Below are 23890 nucleotides of genomic sequence, written 5' to 3'. Positions count from 1 at the left end.
GTCCATTGTATCCCTGAGGTGTGAGGGTAATGTTTCGACAGAGAGGAACAGGAATGAGTCTATGAACCTGCAAATGGTTTCACACAACCCCCCTACGCCGGATACTATGGATCTGCCAGGGGGATGGGAGAGATTTTTGTGTATATTCGGGAGTAAATATAAAGTAGGTGCCACCAGACGTTTAGAGACTAGAAGACAAAAAAACAAGCGCAAAACGCAATAGTGAAATATATCAAGTCTTATTGAGTGTTAAAAAAAAGGGGTAATATATCTGCGTACATCAAAGGATTAGAACATAAGCATTGCGTGTATCAATACACAAGTTACCACTGAAACATTTTTCAAGGAAGTTGATACGAACAATTTATTAATGGCCACAAGTAATCATAAGAACACATGGATTCAAAATATCCCAGGGGGACAACTCATGAGATTAAAAAGAAATTGTAGCAGTAATGACACTTTCTTGAAACAAGCCAATAAACTCCTTGATCGTTTTGTTCAGAGAGGATATCATTTGGACTATTTAGAGAAGGAATTCAAAAGGGTTCAACAGATGGCTAGAAATTATATGGTGAAACAAAAAGATAAGAAAATTATCAGCAACAAAAATTCAAACAAGGTAGATGTGGCTTTTATTACTAATTATAATTCAATACATAGGAATATTGAGCAGATTGTGGCCAAGAACTGGGCCATTCTATGTAGTGACCCGGTTTTGGGCGGCAGTTTGGTTAGTAGACCTAGATTAATTTATAGAAAAGCCAGTAATTTAAAGAATTTATTAGCCCCGAGTGATGTTGGGCAACAAAAAGTTACCAAGTCTGCCACTGGATGGCTTGGCACGAAACCAATGGGTAATTTTCATTGCAGCAAGTGTTCGATTTGTAAATATATGCATGTAGAATGTAAGACGTTTGTCTCTAAGTCTTCGAATGAAGTATTCAACATTGAGGATTTTATCACATGTAATTCTATTTATATAGTTTACCTCCTCGAATGTAGTTGTGGATTCCATTATATTGGAAGGACAAAACATATGTTAAAAATTCGTATACAGGAACATAACCGCAACATTAAGAACGGCTATGAAAAACATAGTGTGTCAAGACACTATTTGAAACATCATCAAAAAGATCCCTCCTGCCTAACGTTTAAGGGCATTAAACATGTCCCTTGTAATAGAAGGGGAGGAGATAGACTTAAGGCATTATCAGCTCAGGAGTCCTATTGGATTCATAAATTAGATTGTATGGTCCCGAAAGGGTTAAATGAAGAGCTGGATGTGTGGGCTTTTTATTAAACTATTTTCTGACTTTAGAATTAATAATATGGCCGCTAATTGGATCCATTGAACAAGTGTAGCGATCACATATATAGTAGATTGTTTTTGATAAGCATCAATGTATTTTAATATATATTGTTATTAATATGTCTTTTTCTTTTGCAGCTTATTTGAATATTTTGTATTAAAGATATGTTGTTTTAAATATAATTCCATTTAGATCAATGTCATACCCAGGTAACTATTTCTACGCATCCGATTGGGTCCTGGTCCTAATTGACTGACCAATGTGGGAAGTGGTGCGGGTATATAGTGACGGGGTAATGACAATGATTTTATCCCTGAAGAAGTATCATCTAGATACGAAATGCGTAGGATTTTATTGTAAACCTTTTATGCCAATTTTGTGTGCAATTGCACAAGAGTTTTACTGCTCGTGATTCTCCCGTTGGAGATACGCCTCTTGTGTGATGTCACACGCTTGCGCGAGGTGCAACGTCACTGCTGATCGACAGGCTGCTAGGCGTGGAGGCTAATACACCGGTGACTCCTGCTCTTGCCGGTTTTACTTCCGTGTAGACCGAGAGACTTTGTCCGAACGCACACATAGTGTGCATAGTTATTGCAAAGGATTTTCTGCTGCCTGCGGAGGTTACGACAAGAGTAACTTGGAGATGATCTGGATGCCGATGACCGATTACAGTCACGGAGCTGAATGACACCTGGAGAGTGCGGAAGTGCACTTACCTGAGGCTTCCTCCACTATCGCCTATCCTGTCGACGGCTGTGTGGTAACTTGTGTATTGATACACGCAATGCTTATGTTCTAATCCTTTGATGTACGCAGATATATTACCCCTTTTTTAACACTTAATAAGACTTGATATATTTCACTATTGCGTTTTGCGCTTGTTTTTTTGTCTTCCGTTTCTAGCTCTTGGGAGTGTTTGAGCCACTCCATAATCCCAGCAGCATACGCAATTTACCAACGGTTATGTATGGTTACATATTTTTTTCACTTCCACATTAGGGTTGTGCTTGATTTTATTGTTTTTAACAAATTATCAAGGAGGGTTAATTTAATCACTAGATTTCACTATTAGACATTGTTCAGTTAACACAATTTGGTTATTTTTGGTTGCGCACTTTCTTTTCTTTTTCATTTAGAGACTAGGGTTTCACCGTTATGCCGAGTTAAAGTCCCCTCTGAAACTGCTGAACACAGCAGAAGATCTAATTCAAATTTAAACCTAATGGTGGGATCACACGTTAACTCGGAATAGCAACGAAGATCCATAAGTTGCTTATGAACTTATCTTTCGTACATGTCGGTCGGCCAGATCACAATGTTACCTCCCTTATCTGAGGGCTTGATTTCAACACCGGCCATCTTGCGGAGATCTGTGCGTGCTGTCCACTCTGACTTTTTAAGGTTACTAAACCCAGGAAGAGTTGGTAATTTGTGAATTTCCTCCATGACCAAGTTTGCAAAAACTTCCACCTGAGAGCAGGTTTGCAATGGTGGACAGAAAACTGATTTAGGTCTGAAACGTGATATAATTTGTGTTTGATGTGTTTTGATTACCCTCTGATCAGCAAACAGAGAGTCAAGGTTCTGAATAGCCTGTACTTCTTGTGTATTCCATTGTGTGATGATGGAATGGTCAGATACTGAGTCCATGGTCCTAGAGAAATGTTTGAGAAGGAGCTTCCTACAAAACAAGTTGAGATCCTTTATCCACTCGAATATGTCTTTGTTGAGTGATGGTGAGAATGACAGGCTATGTCGTAAAACATTAGTTTGATCTTCAGTTAAAACTATATCTGAAAGATTAACTACTGTGAGTTCATTCTCTACCAACGTGGATATTACCATTGTCCCTTGTAGCCAAATTTTTCTCGGTCACTTAGGCGCCTGGGTTCCCCACCTCGTCGTCCTCCTGGATATTTTTGGTTTTTTGCCTCTCTCTAAAAAAAGAAGGATGGTCCTTGTTGATTCTAGATCCCCGACATGTCTCAATGTCTGAGGAGTCCGGATCAGAAGTGGTAATCCCTGATGAAGCAGTGGGGGAATTATCCCGTTGTGTTGGGGGGGTTCTAATTCTCCTTCCTACCCCGGTGCCACTTTTAAACAGATTCTGTTTTATAACTCTTCCAAATCTCTGGCAAATGTACGCTTTTTTTAAAAAGATGATGTCAAGCTCATTTTTCCTTTATCTTTTTTTGTAGTCTCAGCAAGCATTGCTTCATCATGTATAATTAGAATTCCCAGTTCAAATGAGCACGTATTTAGGGCAGTTTCCCATTGTTATTTCAATTTAGGAAGTAAAAAGTGAAAAGATGGGAAGGTTTGAAGACGTACAGTTGTGTGAAAAAGAAAAGTGCACCCTCTTTGAATTCTATGGTTTTACAATCAGGACATAATAACAATCATCTGTTCCTTAGCAGGTCTAAAAATTAGGTAAATACAACCTCAGATGAACAACAACACATGACATATTACACCGTGTCATGATTTATTTAACAAAAATAAAGCCCCCCAATTTAAATTTAGCATTTAGACTAGATCAAATTATTTGACATTACGGCTAGACGATAAAAATAGGCAATTGAATTAGTGTGTTTAATATTTTCTTGTTATGTGCATTTATTTAGCCCAGTCTCTGCATTTTTATACTTCGCTGGCTTTACATTAGAGCAAGGTGTCTAAAACCTTTTCTTCTCGTGGACCATTTAGCTGTTAATTGTGTGGAGAACACGTACTTAAATTATTGCACTTAGAGTTTCAATGGATTATAAATGACATTTATCTCCAATTAATGAGCCAGTGTCTCAAAAGCAGCATGTCACACACCAACCTTCTGCAGTGACCTGCTAATAGCGATGGAGAGAGAGAGAGAGGAGTCCATTATTTCATGGACCAACGGTCATTGTTCGAGTCCAACAGAATAAGGAAATGTTTGCTCTTGTAATAAACATCCTAGTTTCAGAATGGTACACTGTATCCGTTCTGTAGCATTTCTGCTGATGTTTGAAGGATCTTCAGCTCTTCTAATCTCAAAGCTTCTACCAAAACCACCTGGTTTTCCAGATGCCTCTTGTTATTTCTCAAACGGGAAATCTGAAAAAAAAAGACCATTGTCGAGTTTAACTTAAATAGTTACACAAATATTTCATGTACGTGCATAAGCTGGTATATAAAAAGGATTACATTAAAAACTAAAAAAAGTTCCTAATATGGATCTCTACAACTTTGATGGAGACAGCCTGTGAAATGTTAGAGTAATGTGTAGAGCTGTCATGTCAGAAAGGGTTAAAAATACTATTTAAAAAAAAAGGTGCATGTCGTATACCATGCAGACAGAGACAGACCTCTGGAAGTCTTTATCTGCCTGGGTGCTGGCTGTAAAAAGTAATACCGATAGGTACAACGCAGGCACGCTAGGTCTTGATGTAGAAGATACAGAGTTTACTCAAACAAATCAACATGTCGGCTCGTATGGAGCCGCTCTCATACACTTTACAATAACATAATAGTAGTCATGAGACACAGTAATACTTCATGCTGGCATCCATTCCCCAACCGATCATGGATAAAATAAGACAACATTAAAACGGTCCTTCAAGATCCACCTTAAGGATGTGTCTGTCCCGTGTGGGTACCATGTGGCCGAGGCGAGCACACCACAGACAATGTGCAGAGTACCCGGGTGCAGTGGCAAAGTGTAACCGGTAGACTAAGGCTAAGGCCCAGCTGCACACGCCGGCGCGCCCGCACTGCGTCCAGGCGGCGCGTGCACGGCACTTCACCGCGACCTGCGGTCTTTAGGGAGCCGTTTTTAGGCGCTTGGGGCGTGGCCAAAACGGGTCGAGTGGGCGGGGCCTTGACAACTTTTTTAACTTCTCAGTAATGTGTTACTCACTCCGTCAGCAAAATGGGATTATCCTGTTTCTTCACCTTTCTCGCCCCCCCCCCCCCACTTCCACCCCCCTGCTGGCGATCTCCCCTCCTCATGTGGCTCCATGCCACAAGCGCCGCCCACTCAGCGCTAGCGGGGACTTAGCCTTAAGCAGAATAGTTATAGTCTTAAAAATGAAGACTGAGCATCATATACAACTTATTTTGAATACTTTATTGACTCGCCTCTTTAAGAGTATGATCAGTTTCTTCTTGCAAATGGAAACATATTTTTCTTGCAAGGGCCAAAGTGGTCCGTTCATTGGAATCAGAAATTACACTTCCCAAAAGTACCTTTTTCCAGTAGGTGCTGAAATTAAAACAAAAAAAAATTTGTGTGAGAGGTGTTGTTCACATAGAGCAAGCGAAGACCATTACAGAAGTGAAAATCTTTTCTATGTCAATACATTTCCATTAAAAAAAAACAACACGGATCAGAACACCAGCATTATAACAAAAGTGCGTTAACTTCTTTTTAGCCTCTTTCAGTTAATGACATTGAGATTTGGAGGTATGAGATTACTACTGTCCCATTTTGGGGAATAAGTATTATAGGCGTTAGAATAAGTCACCGGAATTGTGCGGACATGACAACATTTGCAACACCAAAATTATTGGGTGTTAAAGCAGGGGTGGGAAACTTCAGTCCTCAAGGGCCACCAACAGGTCAGGTTTTCAGGATATCTCTGCTTCAGCAAGGTGCACAACGTTTTACAACTGCTCATCAACGTTGGATACTGGGTTTCAGCAAAATAAATAATCACAGACTTAATATTAATACAGTAGTTCAATGTCACTGAGCAGTTCTGGGCTTAGGGATACTGTCTGCCACTTGTTGGATGTCTCAGAACATATATTTTCTAAGTTACATGTAACAATAACCGATAATGGCTTAAAAAATTATTTTTTCTTCAGAAGCAAAAAAATCGGAATTGGAAAAATCCCAAAGTCTTAATCGTAAAAATTGTTACAACAAAATAGATCACTAAGAGCCTAGAAGCAAATGAAAGACAAAAACAGCTTTCTGCATGATAAAGATCTCCAAGTAGAAAAGAAATTCATACAACTCCTCTGCTCCAAGACAAAGTAACTTAAGAGCTGTTAAGAGCTTCCAAGATAGCCCATCCAATCCAACGGTCAAATTTCTGTTTAAAAAAAAAAAGAAGTTATTTAGAATTAAATAGCAAAAGACGAAGATCCTTTTTTTAAAAAAAGGAATCACTCGAACAGTAGAGAAATACTCAGTCCATGGGAAAAGAGCATAGGAGCAGGGTTCTCTCTGTGTATACGTTATACAAGACATTGAAATAGATAGAAACCTCTGTTGCTTTAAAGCAGCATTCCGTGCTACTCGCTACTCTTTTACATTTTATTACTTACCTGAAGCGACCTCCAGGGACATCCCCCCCACCGCCGGAGCAGTTCTGTCCACCAGACTAGGCGCGGATCAGGCTCACCCTGGCGGCCAATAGAAAGTTGCAACATAATGGGGAGATCACGTTGCAACTTTCTATTTGTGAGCCCGCTGCCATATTTCTAGGTGTGTGTGTAAAAACAGGCACACACAACAAATACAACTACATCAGAACTGCTCCATCTAAAACATACATTAACAAAGCATGTTGCCCCTTCAAACTAAAAAAAACTAGTCACAGCACTACAGTACTGTGCAAAAATATAAGTGTGTTAAGGTGTGCAAACGTGCAACAATCTATATTTGTATGTTATTAGACACCTATAATGACCATCATAAATATGATAAGGTTCAGGCAGCAAATAATGCACAGCGGGTGCAGCAAGTTCACCCTCCACTGGGGGCAAGTGCATGTGTCAATAAAAGGTTCCAATAGTGCGCTCCCCACTGGTGTACAGACACGTCACAGACAGACAAGCCCACACTTAACATATAGACAAAAAAATAATACAAGGGACGAGAAGAAAACAAGAACCAATAGCGCAATATCCTCAAAAAGTATCACGTATATTAAAGTATCCAACGGTCTCACGCACAATTTGCACATTGTTTTGGGCGTGGTACAATCTCCGGAGTCTCACTTTCCTGCGCGGGTTCCTGGGCGCAGTCGCGCTGCAGGTTGCGTGGGGTAAACGCCGACTGGGACTGTGGAGCAGCAGAGTCTGCAGCTGGACTACGCCCTGGAACCCGCGCAGGGCCGTGACCCGAGTGAGAGTGCTGGAAAGTGAGACTCCGGAGATGGAGTGAGTGAGACCATTGGATACTTTCATATATTTGAAACTTTGAGGCTATTGCACTATTGGTTCTTGTTTTCTTCTCGTCCCTTTATTATTTATAGTCCCGCCTATATGTTAAATGTGAGTTGGTCTAGTTGTCATTTGTCTATTGCCGATTTAACACTTCCCTACATTATACTATCCAGCAGTGATTTGCAGAGACCTATAGACACTAGACTTCACCCAGTAAAGAGATAATCAATGTGGCTCTCCTACTAAAACAGAAAATGCAAGGAGTGCCGACGTGCTCGTTATCTACTATTTAGCATGCATTTAATCGGAACTCCTATGCGTATTGTAGCCTGTACAGTACAAGCCAATTGGTATACTGCTAGTTACATTAATCAAGAGATGATATGCACATGGTATAGAAGTTTAAAATAACTATTCTGTGTTTGGTTCTAAGAGAAAAACACTTTAAATCAAGCATGTTGTGCAAATCTGTAGCATCTGCACTGGTCCTGGGAAAGTGTGACTGGTGATACCTAATTTTAGACTAGCAGTTCTTCACAGGTGTGATATTATGTATAGAGTTTCCAATACCTCACAGGTCTCCTTTTCATGTGTATCCTCACATTCCTTAGAAACATCCTCCACGGGTTTTTAAACGTGTATTATTTCGTTTAGGGCAGCGGTGCTGAAGGACTTCTCTATATGAACAGGTTTTTATTTTAGATATTTTTTCTAACACAAAATGAAGGCTAATAAGATAAGTGCAGTATCACAAAGACAACTCCACTAGGGTTTGTATTGCTCTGAAAATCTGCTCAGCAGTTGGGTTAGATGAAGGCGTGACATTTTTTTTTAAATTAAAATTTGTTAACGTGATAACTAAACAGTAAAAAAATCTGCTCGTTACTCAACTTTTTTTTTACAAACTGCTGCCAAAAATTCTTGTAGATTGTGTAGCCCAAAACAATTATATTCTATAAATGATCAGTGACCTCAATAAAAGTGCAAATAATTAGAACTTACTCCAAGAAGCCATTCTCTCTTAACAGCGACCATTTCTTACTTATCTGCTTGTCGTTGCGAGATAAGTATTGAAGGATGACATCTTTATATATAAAAAATAAATAAATAAAAATCAACATTAAACACATTTTAAGTAATTATACTTGAACTAAATGACCTCTGATTATTAGAAGATATACAGACAAGTATTTAACTATATAATATGTTAAGCTACATGTAGCACTGGGCCTTTTTGTCTTTTGTTCTAAAGCTTCATTGGACACCCCCTTTGTCTTCTCAAACTTGTGTACAGTAAGGCTCCGCTTAACAGCGCTCCGCTTTATGGCGTTCCGCTCATACAGCGTTTCCAATGTATACCCATATTCATTAGGTTTGGCGCTTGTTCCGTTTTTCCGGTGATTTTCTGCATGATGTGCACAGCAGCAAAGTATCCGGCTGTCACTAAACAACAGTTTTAGTGCGTGCGCAACTTGGAATACTGGACTAACTCTAGTAAAAATAATTGAAAATAAAGTAAATTAATATAAAATATATAATGTGACATGAACCAATCTGGTGCGTGTAGGGTCTGACACCATAAACTAAGGAAATGTGTTAAAAAAACAAAACCCAAATGATAATGCAGCTTCCGAAAACAAGGAACCCCAGTCCTTGGTAAAAGTAGTAATGAACAAAAAAAAATAAGGAAGCGCAGTCAAAAGGGTACTGGTAAGAAAACACCTTTATAAAATTGTGTGTCAATATAATCACAAACAATAACAGCAAATGTCAAAATAGAATCAAAAGATAATGATAAAAAAACAAATGGAAATAGGTGCATTACTGAGAGGCGATCGAAGCAAGTTCCTGCTAACTGAATGTCAGAGGGGTAACACCAAGAAAACTCCTGGCTTAAGATCAAAGTCTTGTGACCAGAGAAGTGTCCCCAGATGGATACGTAAAACGTAGGGGGATATGATGTTGAGGGGTGCCCATGGGTTGAGCCAATGCTCAGTGTGCTCACCCAACCTCCGCCGATGGCTCGTGGGGGCCCGATGGTTCTCCCAAATCAACACCTCCGGTCACGATGCTGAAAACTGACTCTGCACAGCCCGCCGGGTTTCCGGGTGTGACGTCACTTCCGGATGTGACACGATGACCCTTCCCGGCTGTCTCAGGGCTGTGCGATCCTCCTCCGCAGTAGTGGTATCAGATTAGCAGGCAAACAAGCCGATGACAAGTGGCGCCCTCACAGACGCACGTTACAGTGCTGGTAGTTCCAATCCACTATACCAAATGAGAGCGCAGACCCTTGGCTCCTTCTCCTACGCGTTTTACCAATGAATGGCTTCGCCAGGGATACCATAATACCAGCTCACTTAAAATATATACCCTTTCTAATTACAAAAAAATAATTAATTAATTGGATCATCAGCAATCTCAAATAAATAAATCAATAGATCCAGATAGTTAAATGAAAACAGGATGAATAAATAAACAGGGTTTGCTGACTTACACTAGTTATACTCATAGTATATTGACTGGTTCATGTCACAAAAATAATACATATCACTTTACAATGTATATCAAAACGTTTAACATTTAAAAATTTAAAAAAAAATTAAAATGCTTAAAACATTACAAACATTAAAAACAAAGATTGAATTACTAAAAATTGCTTTCTTTAATTTAGGGAAGGGATGGATAATGCAATCAATGTAAAAAGTCCACATGTTATCTATTGAAATGCTAAAAGGTCGAGATCCTCATCTAGCCCTACTGGACTGAGTGTTTGTAATTTTAAAATCCAGTAGGTCTCCTGTTTCCTAAGTCTTAAAAGTCTATCACCTCTCATATTTGTTTCTGTAATGTGTTCAATTCCCATAATAGAAAGTCCTTCAATGCTCCTATTATGGGTTGTAAGAAAATGTCTTGAGACCCCATGGCCAAGAAAACCATTTAGGATATTCCTTCTATGTTCCGTGAAGCGTTCCTTTAAACTTCTTTTAGTTCGCCCAATATAATAGAGGCCACAGGGACAGGTGAGTAGATAAACAACGTAATCAGTATTACAATTTATAAATTGTTTGATTTTAAATACTTCTCCTGTAACGTTTGAGGAGAATTCAATACTCTTATTAACAATGTGTTTACATGTCAAGCAGTTTTGGCGTCCACATTTATAACAGCCACCTGGGCATGAAGGTAACCACATATTAACATATTTGATTAACCAATTCCTTAATCAAATTATTTCCACCTTTCCTCAACACAGTAGGTGCTAAAACATTCTTCAAATTTTTTGCTCGTTTAAAAACAATCCCTGGTCTATTCTTAAGTGTTTTACCTATAATGGGATCATTTCAAATAATCCCCCAATGTTTCATTAAAATTTTCCTAATTTCATTGGAAGCCCCGTTAAATTTGGTAATAAATAGGCAATTGTCTCCGTCTTTTGGGTCATTCATTCCCCTCACATTCATTTCAGTGTTGTTTTCCCTTTCTTCTATAAGGCATGGTCTATTTTGCCCCCTAACCTTTGTTAATGCAGCATCGAATTTGTCTTTTTTATATCCTTTTGCTAAAAATTTCTTGTATAGTATATATGCTTGTTCCTCAAAATCGGAGTCTTTAGTACAGTTCCTACGAATTCTTAAAAATTGACCATAGGGTATATTATTAATCCAAGCTTTAGAATGGTTACTCTTACGATCAAGATAACTGTTTGCATCAACCTTTTAAAAAAATGTTTTAGTTAAAATCCTGTCACCTTCACTAAATAAAACAAAAAAATTAATTGTTGTCGGATTCTGTTCATGGGTAAAATGTAGATTGACATCATTATTATTCAAATATTCATAAAATTGTAAAAGCTCTTCTGATGTACCCTTCCATATTATTAAAATGTCATCTATAAAGCGCTTATAAAAACAAATATTTTTAAGAAAGGGATTATTTTGCCAAATGTTATTAATCTCCCATTTACCCATGAATAAATTGGCAAAGCTTGGGGCAAATAAAAAAGACAAATTTGATGCTGCACTAACAAAGGTTAGGGGGCAAAATAGACCATGCCTTATAGAAGAAAGGGAAAACAACACTGAAATGAATGTGAGGGGAATGAATGACCCAAAAGACGGAGACAATTGCCTATTTATTACCAAATTTAACGGGGCTTCCAATGAAATTAGGAACATTTTAATGAAACATTGGGGGATTATTTGAAATGATCCCATAATAGGTTAAACACTTAAGAATAGACCAGGGATTGTTTTTAAACGAGCAAAAAATTTGAAGAATGTTTTAGCACCTACTGTGTTGAGGAAAGGTGGAAATAATTTGATTAAGGAATTGGTTAATCAAATATGTTAATATGTGGTTACCTTCATGCCCAGGTGGCTGTTATAAATGTGGACGCCAAAACTGCTTGACATGTAAACACATTGTTAATAAGAGTATTGAATTCTCCTCAAACGTTACAGGAGAAGTATTTAAAATCAAACAATTTATAAATTGTAATACTGATTACGTTGTTTATCTACTCACCTGTCCCTGTGGCCTCTATTATATTGGGCGAACTAAAAGAAGTTTAAAGGAACGCTTCACGGAACATAGAAGGAATATCCTAAAAGGTTTTCTTGGCCATGGGGTCTCAAGACATTTTCTTACAACCCATAATAGGAGCATTGAAGGACTTTCTATTATGGGAATTGAACACATTACTAAAACAAATATGAGAGGTGATAGACTTTTAAGACTTAGGAAACAGGAGACCTACTGGATTTTTAAATTACAAACACTCAGTCCAGTAGGGCTAAATGAGGATCTTGACTTTTTAGCATTTCAATAGATAACATGTGGACTTTTTACATTGATTGCATTATCCATCCCTTCCCTAAATTAAAGAAAGCAATTTTTAGTAATTCAATCTTTGTTTTTAATGTTTGTAATGTTTTAAGCATTTTAATTTGTTTGTTTTTTTAAATGTTAAACATTTTGATATACATTGTAAAGTGATATGTATTACTTTTGTGACATGAACCAGTCAATATACTATGAGTATAACTAGTGTAAGTCAGCAAGCCCTGTTTATTTATTCGTCCTGTTTTCATTTAACTACCTGGATCTATTGATTTATTTATTTGAGATTGCTGATGATTCAATTAATTAATTATTTTTTTGTAAATTAGAAAGGGTATATATTTTAAGTGAGCTGGTATTATGGTATCCCTGACGAAGCCATTCATTGGTGAAACGCATAGGAGAAGGAGCTAAGGGTCTGCGCTCTCATTTGGTATAGTGGATTGGAACTACCAGCACTGTAACGTGTGTCTGTGAGGGCAGCACTTGTCATCGGCTTGTTTGCCTGCTAATCTGATACCACTACTGCGGAGGAGGATCGCACAGCCCTGAGACAGCCGGGAAGGGTCATCGCGTCACATCCGGAAGTGACGTCACACCCAGAAACCCGGCGGGCTGTGCAGAGTCAGTTTTCACCATCGTGACCGGAGGTGTTGATTTGGGAGAACCATCGGGCCCCCACGAGCCATCGGCGGAGGTTGGGTGAGCACACTGAGCATTGGCTCAACCCACGGGCACCCCTCAACATCATATCCCCCTACGTTTTACGTATCCATCTGGGGGCATTTCTCTGGTCACAAGACTTTGATCTTAAGCCAGGAGTTTTCTTGGTGTTACCCCTCTGACATTCAGTTAGCAGGAACTTGCTTCGATCGCCTCTCAGTAATGCACCTATTTCCATTTGTTTTTTATCATTATCTTTTGATTCTATTTTGACATTTGCTGTTATTGTTTGTGATTATATTGACACACAATTTTATAAAGGTGTTTTCTTACCAGTACCCTTTTGACTGCGCTTCCATATTTTTTTTGGTTCATTTGTACTTAAATAGCACAAGTCTCAATTTCCAGTTCCGTTTCTATATAAATCAATCATCACTGATTAATCCTCCTACAGCAGAGGTTCTCAACTCCAGTCCTCAAGTCCCCCCAACAGGTCAGGTTTTCAGGAGATCCCAGCTTCAGCACAGGGTGGCTCAACCAGTGGCTCAGTCAAAGGAATGGTCCCAACTCATTAACTCCCATTCACTTGAATAGATGTTATATTTTGTTAATGAAACTTAATCACATACCGTTTTCAGTGAGTACACCATGGTATCTGGGAAACCCAATTTCCTAACGGCCTTCAGGATAGACCTCGGGCTAGGATATGTCTGACACGTTCGCCCTAATCGCAGCATGGTCAAAGCTCACCAAGCGTTTCAATTAACGAGATCAACACTCATCCAGAACCTGAAACATGGGTTTCGCTGGAGAGGATAAGAATTGGCGAATCACTTCTTAGTTGTGACCAGGCTGCGATTCATTGGCAAACAGTGACTTAATGGGGGAAAAGTGTTCTAAGAAACTATCAGCCTTTAAAAGCTCTGCAAACCGGTTGTGAATTAATGTTGGAAAGTTTCGCACACCTGTGGCATGATTAAACTAACTTTTTACTCTTTTCCCCTATCTATTCAATATAGCGAGAAGGCGAGCAATGCACTGTATCAACTTCTACAGACTTCAGGATGAAGCTACAGTTAACTGTGCAGAAACATGGTGCGAGTACTGATCCCTAAAATGCATGAAAAGTCACAATTTCTTCCCAAAACATCTTGCTGCCTGCTAGAAACTCGCTCACTTGAAATGTTATATCAAAAAAGATGAACACCAACCTTTTGATACAAACACGCTGCAGTGAGGATTGCCGGCTGCCACAAAGCCATACTCCAGGAGAAGCCGCTGGTTATCATGTGGTCCGTAACATATAAACACTTGGTCGTATTTCTTACAGCGGCCCCTGGTCCTAATCTCATAACACCTGCTCTTTTCACTGAATGCAGCATCAACCTAGAAGTGAGAAATGCGAGAATGTAACAACCCAGGATTGAGCATTCACACTGAGAATTAGACATACAGCGTTTAACTAAATGACCCTACTTATAAAGAAGACAAACAGTTAAGTATTTAACTATATATTTATTGTCATATTGGATGAAGCATTGGGCATTTTTGTCTTTTGTTATATACATTTGGTGATACAATGTGGTGGGTGTTGGGGTTAGAGCTTGCAAGGATTGTGTGTGCAAGTTAATTCTCCAGTAAGTCACTTTTACAAGGTATTGAAATGAAACCCATAAAAGCAATTCCAGAAACTCGTAGAATTTCTAAGCCAGCATGGATAGGGTTATCATCAACAGGAAAACAGACAACTTCAAAGACCTGGAGATCATCACCTTCTCCCCTCCCCATACCTGCAGCACAGACATGCAGGGGGTGTCTGTTTACTATTCAGCTTTCTTCATTTCAGACTCCTAGAAAGAACACCGAATCGCAGCCAAGGCTGCAGCCAAAGGCCTGCCAAAGAGTGGCAGCCGTTTGCTGCAGTTGGCTGATGATACAGATGCTCTGCAATTGGTCTGGGGTAAAATATTTCAGATGTATAATGAAGCCTCTCCATCTATTATCCTGCTCCTACAGCTCTACCTCCCCATAATTCTACTTACTTCTTTCCTAAAGCCAACTCCTTCAATTATAAGATTGTAAACTCCTTGGGGCAAGGCCCGTCTTACGTACTATAAACAATGTATGTCAATATGTTTGATATTTTATTATTTTCGTCCTCCAGCCCTATTGTACTGCGCTACAGATTATGTTGGCGCATTTTAAATAAATAAGTATTATAAATTATAATAATGCATTCTTGCTTTAGTTCCAGTATAATCTTTTTTCTGACAGTATTCACGTCACGTTCTGTGTTATTTATCCCTGTTCCTTCCGAAAAAATGGTTCAAACACACAATTGGCAAAATTCATTAAACATGGCCCGATGTGAATTATTTCAGCATGGCTACATCCAACACTACTGTGACCACTGCGCATGCGCAATGCACACCATAGCCGGATTACCGCCCATGCATTGTGATTGTATTACCTTGGTTCACCATTTGACAGCCGTGGCACTCTCGACTAATAGATTGATGACGCTGTCTCATTGATGTACTATAACGTGTCCCTTCTGGGCTGTCCCTGCACCCCATGTGTTTTCCAACCCATCTAATTATTGTATTGCTCTTTTGGAGGGGCTCTGGTTTTGGCACTTACGGGTTTTCAACTATTACTACCCATTAGTTATTTGGAAATGTGACACTTTGGGCAGCCTTCTTCCCGCTTTTCACTGCGGGTATGTAAGAACGGGAACACTATCCTCACGCTGTCTTGATAAAGGTTTCATGGGGGACTAAAATATCACGACGCAAGTAAAACATTTATCTCTATCCATGGAGGACATACTTCTGTCCTACGCTATCTTATTCAATTAGAAAACAGTATGCCCAGTGAAACCGTGGAGCCCAAGATTCTATCATAACTTGCTGAAGGGACACTGGTATTCGAGAACAGAAAAGGTGGAGGGGGTTAGAGACTGCATTAGACAAATCTCCTTTACTCTGCAGTCCCAAGCATGGGACCACAGATGTTGGCTTTCTATATATTATGTTGTATATGTATTCTTTATTTGTACAGTAAGTCCTCGTTTTACGACGAATGGCTTATCCGACGCTGTCCAATGCATCCATATGGGCGGTTTTACGACGGCAAAATGGCTTATCCGATGCTCTTGCGACGCTTTGCAAGTTGCAACATTATGTCAATCAGAAGGCTGCAGTCAGGGAAATCATCCAGATCAGTCTGTGTGAAGGTTTAGTGGTGTATTTAGGCCCTTAAACATGTCTAACAGATTTATAATACAGTTCTGTATTCAATAAATAGAATCTTTACATCATAATTTATGTGTGTGCTGCATATCTTATTGCCTGCGTAAAATATTTGATGTATTTTAGTGTTAAAAATGCCTTCAGGAACGGAACCTCTCATTTAAACCGCATTCCTATGGGAAAATGTGATTCGCTTTACATCGCATTTTGAGCAACGCATTGTGTCGGATAACCGAGGACTGCCTGTATGTCTTGTAATCATTACAGCCTATTTTGTATTTACATTTGCCACGTAGTAACACAGGGGCTCAACCCCAGTCCTCAAGCCCCACCAACAGATCAGGTTTTCAGGATATCCCAGCTTCAGCATAGGTGGCTCAATCAAAGCCTCACGTGAAGACTGAGCCAGCTTTGCTGAAGCAGGGATATCCTGAAAACCTGACCTGTTGGGGGGGGGGGAGGGAGGCGCTTGAGGACTGGAGTTGAGCACCCCTGCAGTAACGGGACGTTATCCATAATGACATCACACGGCAACCACTGATGAGCAGAGTTATACCATGTGTTGGAATTAGAACGTATTGATACATTCTTTTATTTATATAGTTCTAACAATGTACACAGCGCTGTGCAAGATACAATAGAATACAGGGAATTATATTCCAATAAGAGCAAACAAAATCAGACAGATTGGAAAGTCCCTGCCCCACAGAGTTTACAGCCCTTGATAAAGGGTTTTACCCAAAAAGTTGGGGGATCTCTCAGTCTCCCCTCCTGCACTTGATTATGAGTGTATACTTTGTTTATTTTTACATACTGTATAGATTTTCTTAGGAACTCTCTCCATAAGCATTACTGTCACCCAATGTATATTTTGCATTGAATATTGGGGAATCAATGCCACGGACATGTTTGCACCCGTGTCTCTTGTAGGACTTCTTTTAGATTCCCAGCTAATAATCCTAGGCAGATGAAAACAACTGACCAAGTATCTTACCTGAACCCTAGGGCTGTGATTGAGCAGGTCTAGATATGGAGCCAGTGCATAGATGTCCTGCTCTGCGGAGAAGCAGGCCCTCGGAGCGTGCTTCATGTACACAGTCCTTGTATTCACAGTGCACCATGCCCACCGTAGGGCATCATATGTCAAGATGCTTTCTGCGCTTTTATGAAACAGAGACTGCAGTGAGTTGAAAAAGGGCAAGGATGAAACATATAGTTTGAGAACCGCGGCATTTTGCTCCAGGGCTTGTTTCTTAACCGGCTCTGGCAGCAGATTGACCATTTCTGGTTCCCAGTAAACAGGGCAACTGTAGGTGGTGGGTAACACAGCAAGATATGGCTTCCAGGGGGACTGGTCTCCAGCATACTTTTCTGTGATTAAGAAGGTACACAAAGCCAACAGAGGAGAAATAGGGGGATCCCATCTGAACATAAAAAGAAAAAACATGTATTATTTTAGCCATATGTTCAGACTACATAAACTAAGGAACAGACAGGTCTAGAGGTGTAGACATTGGCTTCTAAAGTAATGGACCAGTTTAAAAACCTAAAGTCAGCTTCATGTTATCTCCAGTTTATCTGCACAGTCACAACAAACTGGGCCCTGTCCCTGAATGTAGTCGGAATTCTAATCTCCTGCCTTGGTTTTCTATGGTCGGTGTTTTATGATTAGGCTACGCTTATAGTGTCGTCGCCAGCGACAGCGACGTCACGCTGCGGTCGCTGGAAAAATCAAATTGACTTCTAGCGACCAATCCATTGCGTCGCGCTTACTATAATACATTTGTTTTCAAGCGACGTCGCGTTGCTGTCGCCAGCACAATAAGCGCAGCTTTTTGATGGAGCACAACTCGCACACATGCTGAAGCTTGCACAATACAACAGAGTTAAAACCTGACTGAGAAATCAGAGTACAACAAAACTCACCATATTGTGAACACATGTTTAAGGTGGGTGAATAACAGGCAAAATCCCTGCCCAGTACATGGTACAAATAGAAAGTGTATGACTGCATCTGTGTCTCTCACGCAGGCTACGTGCCGGTTTCTCGCTGAAAAATCGGGTGTTTCAGCGGATATTGAGATGATGGGTAAGAACATGCAAACGTGCACACAACACGCTCCGTTTGCTTTTAAACATGAAATTCCAATCAAAATGAGTTTTGATCTAAACACACGACAGTGATCAATAACTAATAAAGAAACAAAACCTGACAAATAATTTTAGTTCTAAGGTTCGTCACTGTACCAGAGAGACAGTTATTGCCGTTTCCTGTGACCAAAAGGCAAGACAGAAAAGCACAATAACTTGCCTTAAATAACTAAATAAAACGACCACATTAGTATATACAATAAATAAATAATTTATTGGAGACAATCCATGATTTAATACATATCTAAATTTTCCTATGCTATTTCCTGTCCCAGACTCCTCTCTGCCGGTCTCACTGCTCATGAACTCTTACTCCCAAGTGAGGACAGTGACATCATTAGACTGCAACCAAAACTATATCTAATTGTATCTGCCACTCAGCCGTTTCAGAGGATGTTTCTACCCCATAGAAATATCCAATTAGGTTTAGAAGGTATTTGTAAGGTAAGGGATTGTATATTACATGGAAATTACACTGCAGTTTTAGCCTGCTGTATTACTCTGTCTGAAACATTACAGCTAGTTATCCATTGTTCCTTGAATAAAACTAAATTGAAGTCACCCATCACTGCAAAAAATAAAAAAATAAACACCACATCATTGCTATTTGATCATATGTATCAATCGACCAGAAAAGAATGAATCTGAAACAAGTAACAACGATGTATAAAGTCTCAAGGATGTGTAACGAATGTGTGGAAAATAGATTAGATTATAGATTGTCTTTACATAATCACCTTGTCGTGCGATTCATTCAGACATCCTCCAATATTGATGTGGGACATAGTCACTTAAAGGAGCAATCCAAGACGTCAAATGTTTTTGCAATTTTTTTAATATAGGATTGAAGCGGGGGGTTCTCCAGAGCTCAACCCCATTAATTTCAGCTCCGGGGACCCCCTGATTCCAAAGATTCTTCCGTCCAAAGTAGGTGCCGGTAGCAGCTCCAACTGAGCAAGCAGGGCTTTAAAAAGTTTAAAGCTCCCCCATCACATGGGCCAATAGGAAGCCGCACCGATGACATCACAGCTTCCAATTGGCCCGCAGGGCCAGAGACCTTTCAACAGCAGATATTACGTGATTCCTGGCAACCGAAGAGAGCGGCCACCGGCACCTATAATCGGAAGTATCTCCAGAAGCAAAGGGGCCCTGGAACTGAAATTAAAGGAGGTTCAGCTCCAGACACCCCTGCTTCAATCACACGTAAAAACATGGGGTACCCTATGTTCCTGTGACCTGTGAGTTTATTTGTCTGTGATTTGACCTTTACTTACTTCTACATATTTCAGTGTACCACTTTAAGACATGTATGCCTGCTTTTGTCTAGATATGACGAAACCTGCACTCCATCTGTCTTTAAACGAGCCGCTCTAACTTTGGCCATATGCAATGGAGAGGAAATGTATCTCAGGTGCTGATTGGTCATGACGCAACCTACTCTACAGTTGTTCTAACATTAGCTGCTCTACTATTGGTCACGCGTCACAGGGTGGGCGTTTTATACCACGCATACGTCCTCTTACAACTCAGCCCCCATAGAAACATTCTAGCGAAACGTACATCGGGTGGTTGCTCCACGTTCTCTCTCTGGATCCACAGACGTTTGGCATTTTCACATTATTTTGAGATGACCCTTCCTAAGCGGCTAATATCCGGGACACTACCATCCGGCTAATTATCAAACAGCCGCATCTAAAACTTTAGGAATATCTGTTTGACTTTCATATATTCTCATGTGTGGACTGCATGGTGACCTCCTGTGGTTCCTCTTGTGACATGTCCTACCTATTCACTATAGGATCCCTCTCTAGCACATGGGCACCTTACTAGTGATGTACTATTCTGATATACCAGCTATTACTTTTCATGTTTGCTAGTTTTTCTCATATTTATTCTTTTGTTGCATTATGAGATGTTTTGTTCCATCTATTACCCTTTATGTGACTGGCCGGTCTGGGAGGCCGGAGGCAATTCTTTGCCTCTTTCCTCCCCTATACTGTGTCAGTTACATTTGCACTTTACATTTCCAGCTCTCCTGCCATTACACTGGTCACATGCCTTTTCAGCACGTTTAGGAGAAGATCAATACATCTTTATATTGTTAGGACTAGAGAGATCGTTTTTTTAATGGTGTTTTTAGGGACTGTTCTTGAAATAAATTATGTATCTTTTTGTCGGATGCTTTTGCATGTTTGTTTAAATACATACATACGGTCAGTGAAAATTAGTAATGCTTCCATACCAATTACTTACCCGGTAATATATTTACCAAGATAACTTTGCAGAACAGTACGTGTAGTGATCAGACATTTTTCTGGCAAGGAGATGATCAGTTCCCCTGGCTTTTAGAGAGAACATTAATCAGAATAATTTATGTATTTAATAAGTAATGTTAATAGTATACAGATGTGACATGACCAAATGTTCACCACTCTCCCCACCAATAAGACCATTTAAATATGTTATATACCTGCCATGATCTTAAATCATTTTTTTTGCATGAATGGTTATTGAAAATGAACACATGGACCGAGAAAACCACACACACCCCAAACACACACACACACACACACAATTGAATTTCTGCAAACTTTTCAGTTATGATATTAAATCACCCACCTGCAGCAATCTCGTGGTCATCAGACCTCGTCCTGTATCTGCAAAGTAACATGGTTTTGGTGAAAAGTGCAGTTACTTAGGTACACATAAGCACAACTATAAAAAGTGATTTGGCAGGAAATAGCAATGTTTTTCTGTCCCAGATTTTTAATAAAAACAAATACCTTATTAAAATTGAATAAATGCTTGATTTATTGCAAGCTAGACATACAGTAAAAACGGACTACATGAACGCACCTACGCGTTTCATGCAACAGCACTTTATCAAGGTAAAGGCCACATGAACAATACACTACAGGATGTGCGCCTTTTTGAAACACAAATTAAAATAAAATTGAAAAAAGCTAGGGGGGGAAGAGAAGGTAAGGTAATGTGTGGAGTCACATGGAGTTTACTTTAATAATAGGCAGTATTGTGGGGAATTGCACTGTTAATCAGTGGCAACTAGCGTTTGTTAGTTCATACATGTAGATGGAAGGGTTGTGGGGAGGGACCCATATAGGAGTAACGGTTTTAAAATGACCCACAACACAGGTTTAACAGATCGAATCTTATTGATTTTAGTTCAAAAATAATTTTATATACTTGCTTTTTTTATATAGCATACTCTTTCTACCCATCTGTCAGACCCGGACAAGGCAGAAAGTGCTTAAAGCAGCAGTCCAAGCTGCCGGTTTTTTTTTTCTTCCTTTAATATGTGCCTCAAAACAATCCACACAATGATAAGTAATTAGCCAAGTTGCCGATCGGTGAAGATTCGGCTTGGGGGTTCACTAAATGGCTGTCAGTACAGCAGAAGAAGACCAAAGATGCAAAGTTCTGTGGGGAAGATCATGTGACCAGGCAGTCGCTAGATACAATTGGTGCACGGCTAGAGAGGGGGCAGGGCTCAAAAAGGGGTGTGCCAAAGCCTGCTTCAGAAGAGGAAAGGGATGTAACTTTGTAAATGGTTGCCATAGAAACAAAAAAGATGGTTACATTGTAATACATTAAAAATATAATTCAGAGTTGTTTAAAAAAAATGCTACAAGTATTATCTCATAGTACAGGAGACAGGGGGTGCCCAACGCTGCATCCAATTGACAAAACACATAGAGTAAAATACTTCAATAATAATAAAATACTTGGTTATTTAGTTAACCCTTTGGCCAAAGGCATCATAAGCCTGCATACCAACGTCAAGGTATAACCAAGATAATGCAGGTCCTACACTACACTGTGAACCCTTCCCCTTACCTCTGTGAGAGGGGAACCATAATGGGTCCTGTTCCTGCAGCAAGTGAAATGACCTTCCAACTTAAGTTGGAAGGTCATTTCACTTGCTGCAGGAACAGGACCCATTATGGTTCCCCTCTCACAGAGGTAAGGGGAAGGGTTCACAGTGTAGTGTAGGACCTGCATTATCTTGGTTATACCTTGACGTTGGTATGCAGGCTTATGATGCCTTTGGCCAAAGGGTTAACTAAATAACCAAGTATTTTATTATTATTGAAGTATTTTACTCTATGTGTTTTGTCAATTGGATGCAGCGTTGGGCACCCCCTGTCTCTTGTTATATACAATTGCCACGCTCAATAGCGCTCTGGTTGACTTAATATATATTTACTTTGTGTTGGGTGTGGGAGTTTGAGACTGGGAATCTGTGTTAACCTATGTCTCATAGTACAGACCTGATTTATTTAAAAAAAACACATAGGACATTGCTTGGTCTGCAGCTTTACTTTGCATTAAGAGCCAAAATGTTAGATTAAATCATCCCCCCCCCCATCCCTGTTGTCTACACCAAGAATCAACTGGATCCCTCTTCCATCTTACAAACAAAACAAATATCTCTCTCATGATGTTAATGGAAAAAACATCCAATATTTCTACAAAAACTATGCTCCGGTTTATTAAAATTTGGGGATCTAGGATAGCCAATGTCCCCTTCTTTGGTCCTCTCCATCTGATTGGCCTGAAGCTCGCGATGACACTCCGACAACTGTGGTCTCCCCTCTCTGGTTCCCCCAATGGATATTACTGTACATGTAGTCAACTACACTTGCAAACACAAATGCTACAGCAGACTTCCAGGGTTATAGATCTTAAATTTACTGGCATGAGGGAGAACGCATCATACTGTACCTGCAAATTCTGCGGTCCTCAGGTGGCCGTCTTGAAATCCCCTCCCTTTCAGCCACCTCTTCAGCTCGATGTATGCACATTCATGGCTCTGATTTACTAGATACAAGAATCTAAATGAGCAACGTTGACATAAATATTGCTACTTGAGAATATTATATACTATATTAGTGAAAGCACTGTATGCCTGTCTGGATGTCCGGTGTCCCTAGGGGAAATCTCATTGGTCCCTTGGCCCGCCCCCGCACACCTCTCATTGGCCTGAGGCGGAGTGACGGGCCAAAGGACACACAGGGACACACACACACACAATCCCCTCCCGGTGCCCCTCACTATCCCCCGTCAGCTGGACCGCACCTCAACTTCCAAACCCCCCCCACTCTCCCTCTCCCTGTGCCCGAACTTACCCGGAGTCCCGTTGGGCCTGCGCACTTGATGCCGGCACGGGGGGGGGGGGGAGGGGGTTCGATCACCTTATGATGCCTGGGAGCCGTTGGTGCGGCCGCTTGATCCCCCTCCCGCTCGACGGATGGGGGGCTCGCGTTGCCCGCGCAGTCCCGCCTCCATCTCAGCAGATGGTCGGTGTGCTCGGCCGGGAGCGCGTGTCTCCCGCCTGTCTCCCGCGCGGCGGTGCTGCCTTCTCCCCTAGTGGTCCGGCTACTGTTGGCTGCCGGTTGGGGTGGGGGCTCCAGCCGTAATCGGGGGCCGGGTGCGCAGGTACCCCGCGGTGTAGCCTCCAGCACAGCAGGAGGGCTGTGGTGGTGTGTTTGGGATAGG

The 23890-nt window shown here is 40.4% G+C and overlaps 1 protein-coding gene across 4 annotated transcripts in view; it reads right to left on the bottom strand.

The window, feature by feature from the left end:
- Positions 1-298: 298 nt before the first annotated feature.
- The window catches only part of SETD4 (SET domain containing 4), a 52800-nt gene continuing 29208 nt past the window's right edge, over positions 299-23890 (bottom strand). For all 4 annotated transcript variants that reach the window (XM_075593800.1, XM_075593801.1, XM_075593799.1 and 1 more), the window contains exons 3-11: positions 23117-23212; positions 20993-21030; positions 20627-20715; positions 17217-17646; positions 14183-14357; positions 8469-8550; positions 6308-6388; positions 5430-5553; positions 299-4406 (exon numbers count right to left, since the gene is read on the bottom strand). In XM_075593800.1, coding sequence (XP_075449915.1) covers positions 4272-4406; positions 5430-5553; positions 6308-6388; positions 8469-8550; positions 14183-14357; positions 17217-17646; positions 20627-20715; positions 20993-21030; positions 23117-23212 — 1250 coding nt within the window. In that variant the 3' untranslated portion in view covers positions 299-4271. The remainder of the gene's footprint in view (positions 4407-5429; positions 5554-6307; positions 6389-8468; positions 8551-14182; positions 14358-17216; positions 17647-20626; positions 20716-20992; positions 21031-23116; positions 23213-23890) is intronic.

Source organism: Ascaphus truei, chromosome 3 (genome assembly GCF_040206685.1).
Source record: "Ascaphus truei isolate aAscTru1 chromosome 3, aAscTru1.hap1, whole genome shotgun sequence".
Lineage (NCBI taxonomy): Eukaryota > Metazoa > Chordata > Amphibia > Anura > Ascaphidae > Ascaphus > Ascaphus truei.
Note: the sequence above shows the minus strand (reverse complement) of the source record. Positions and strands in the feature narration are given on the sequence as shown.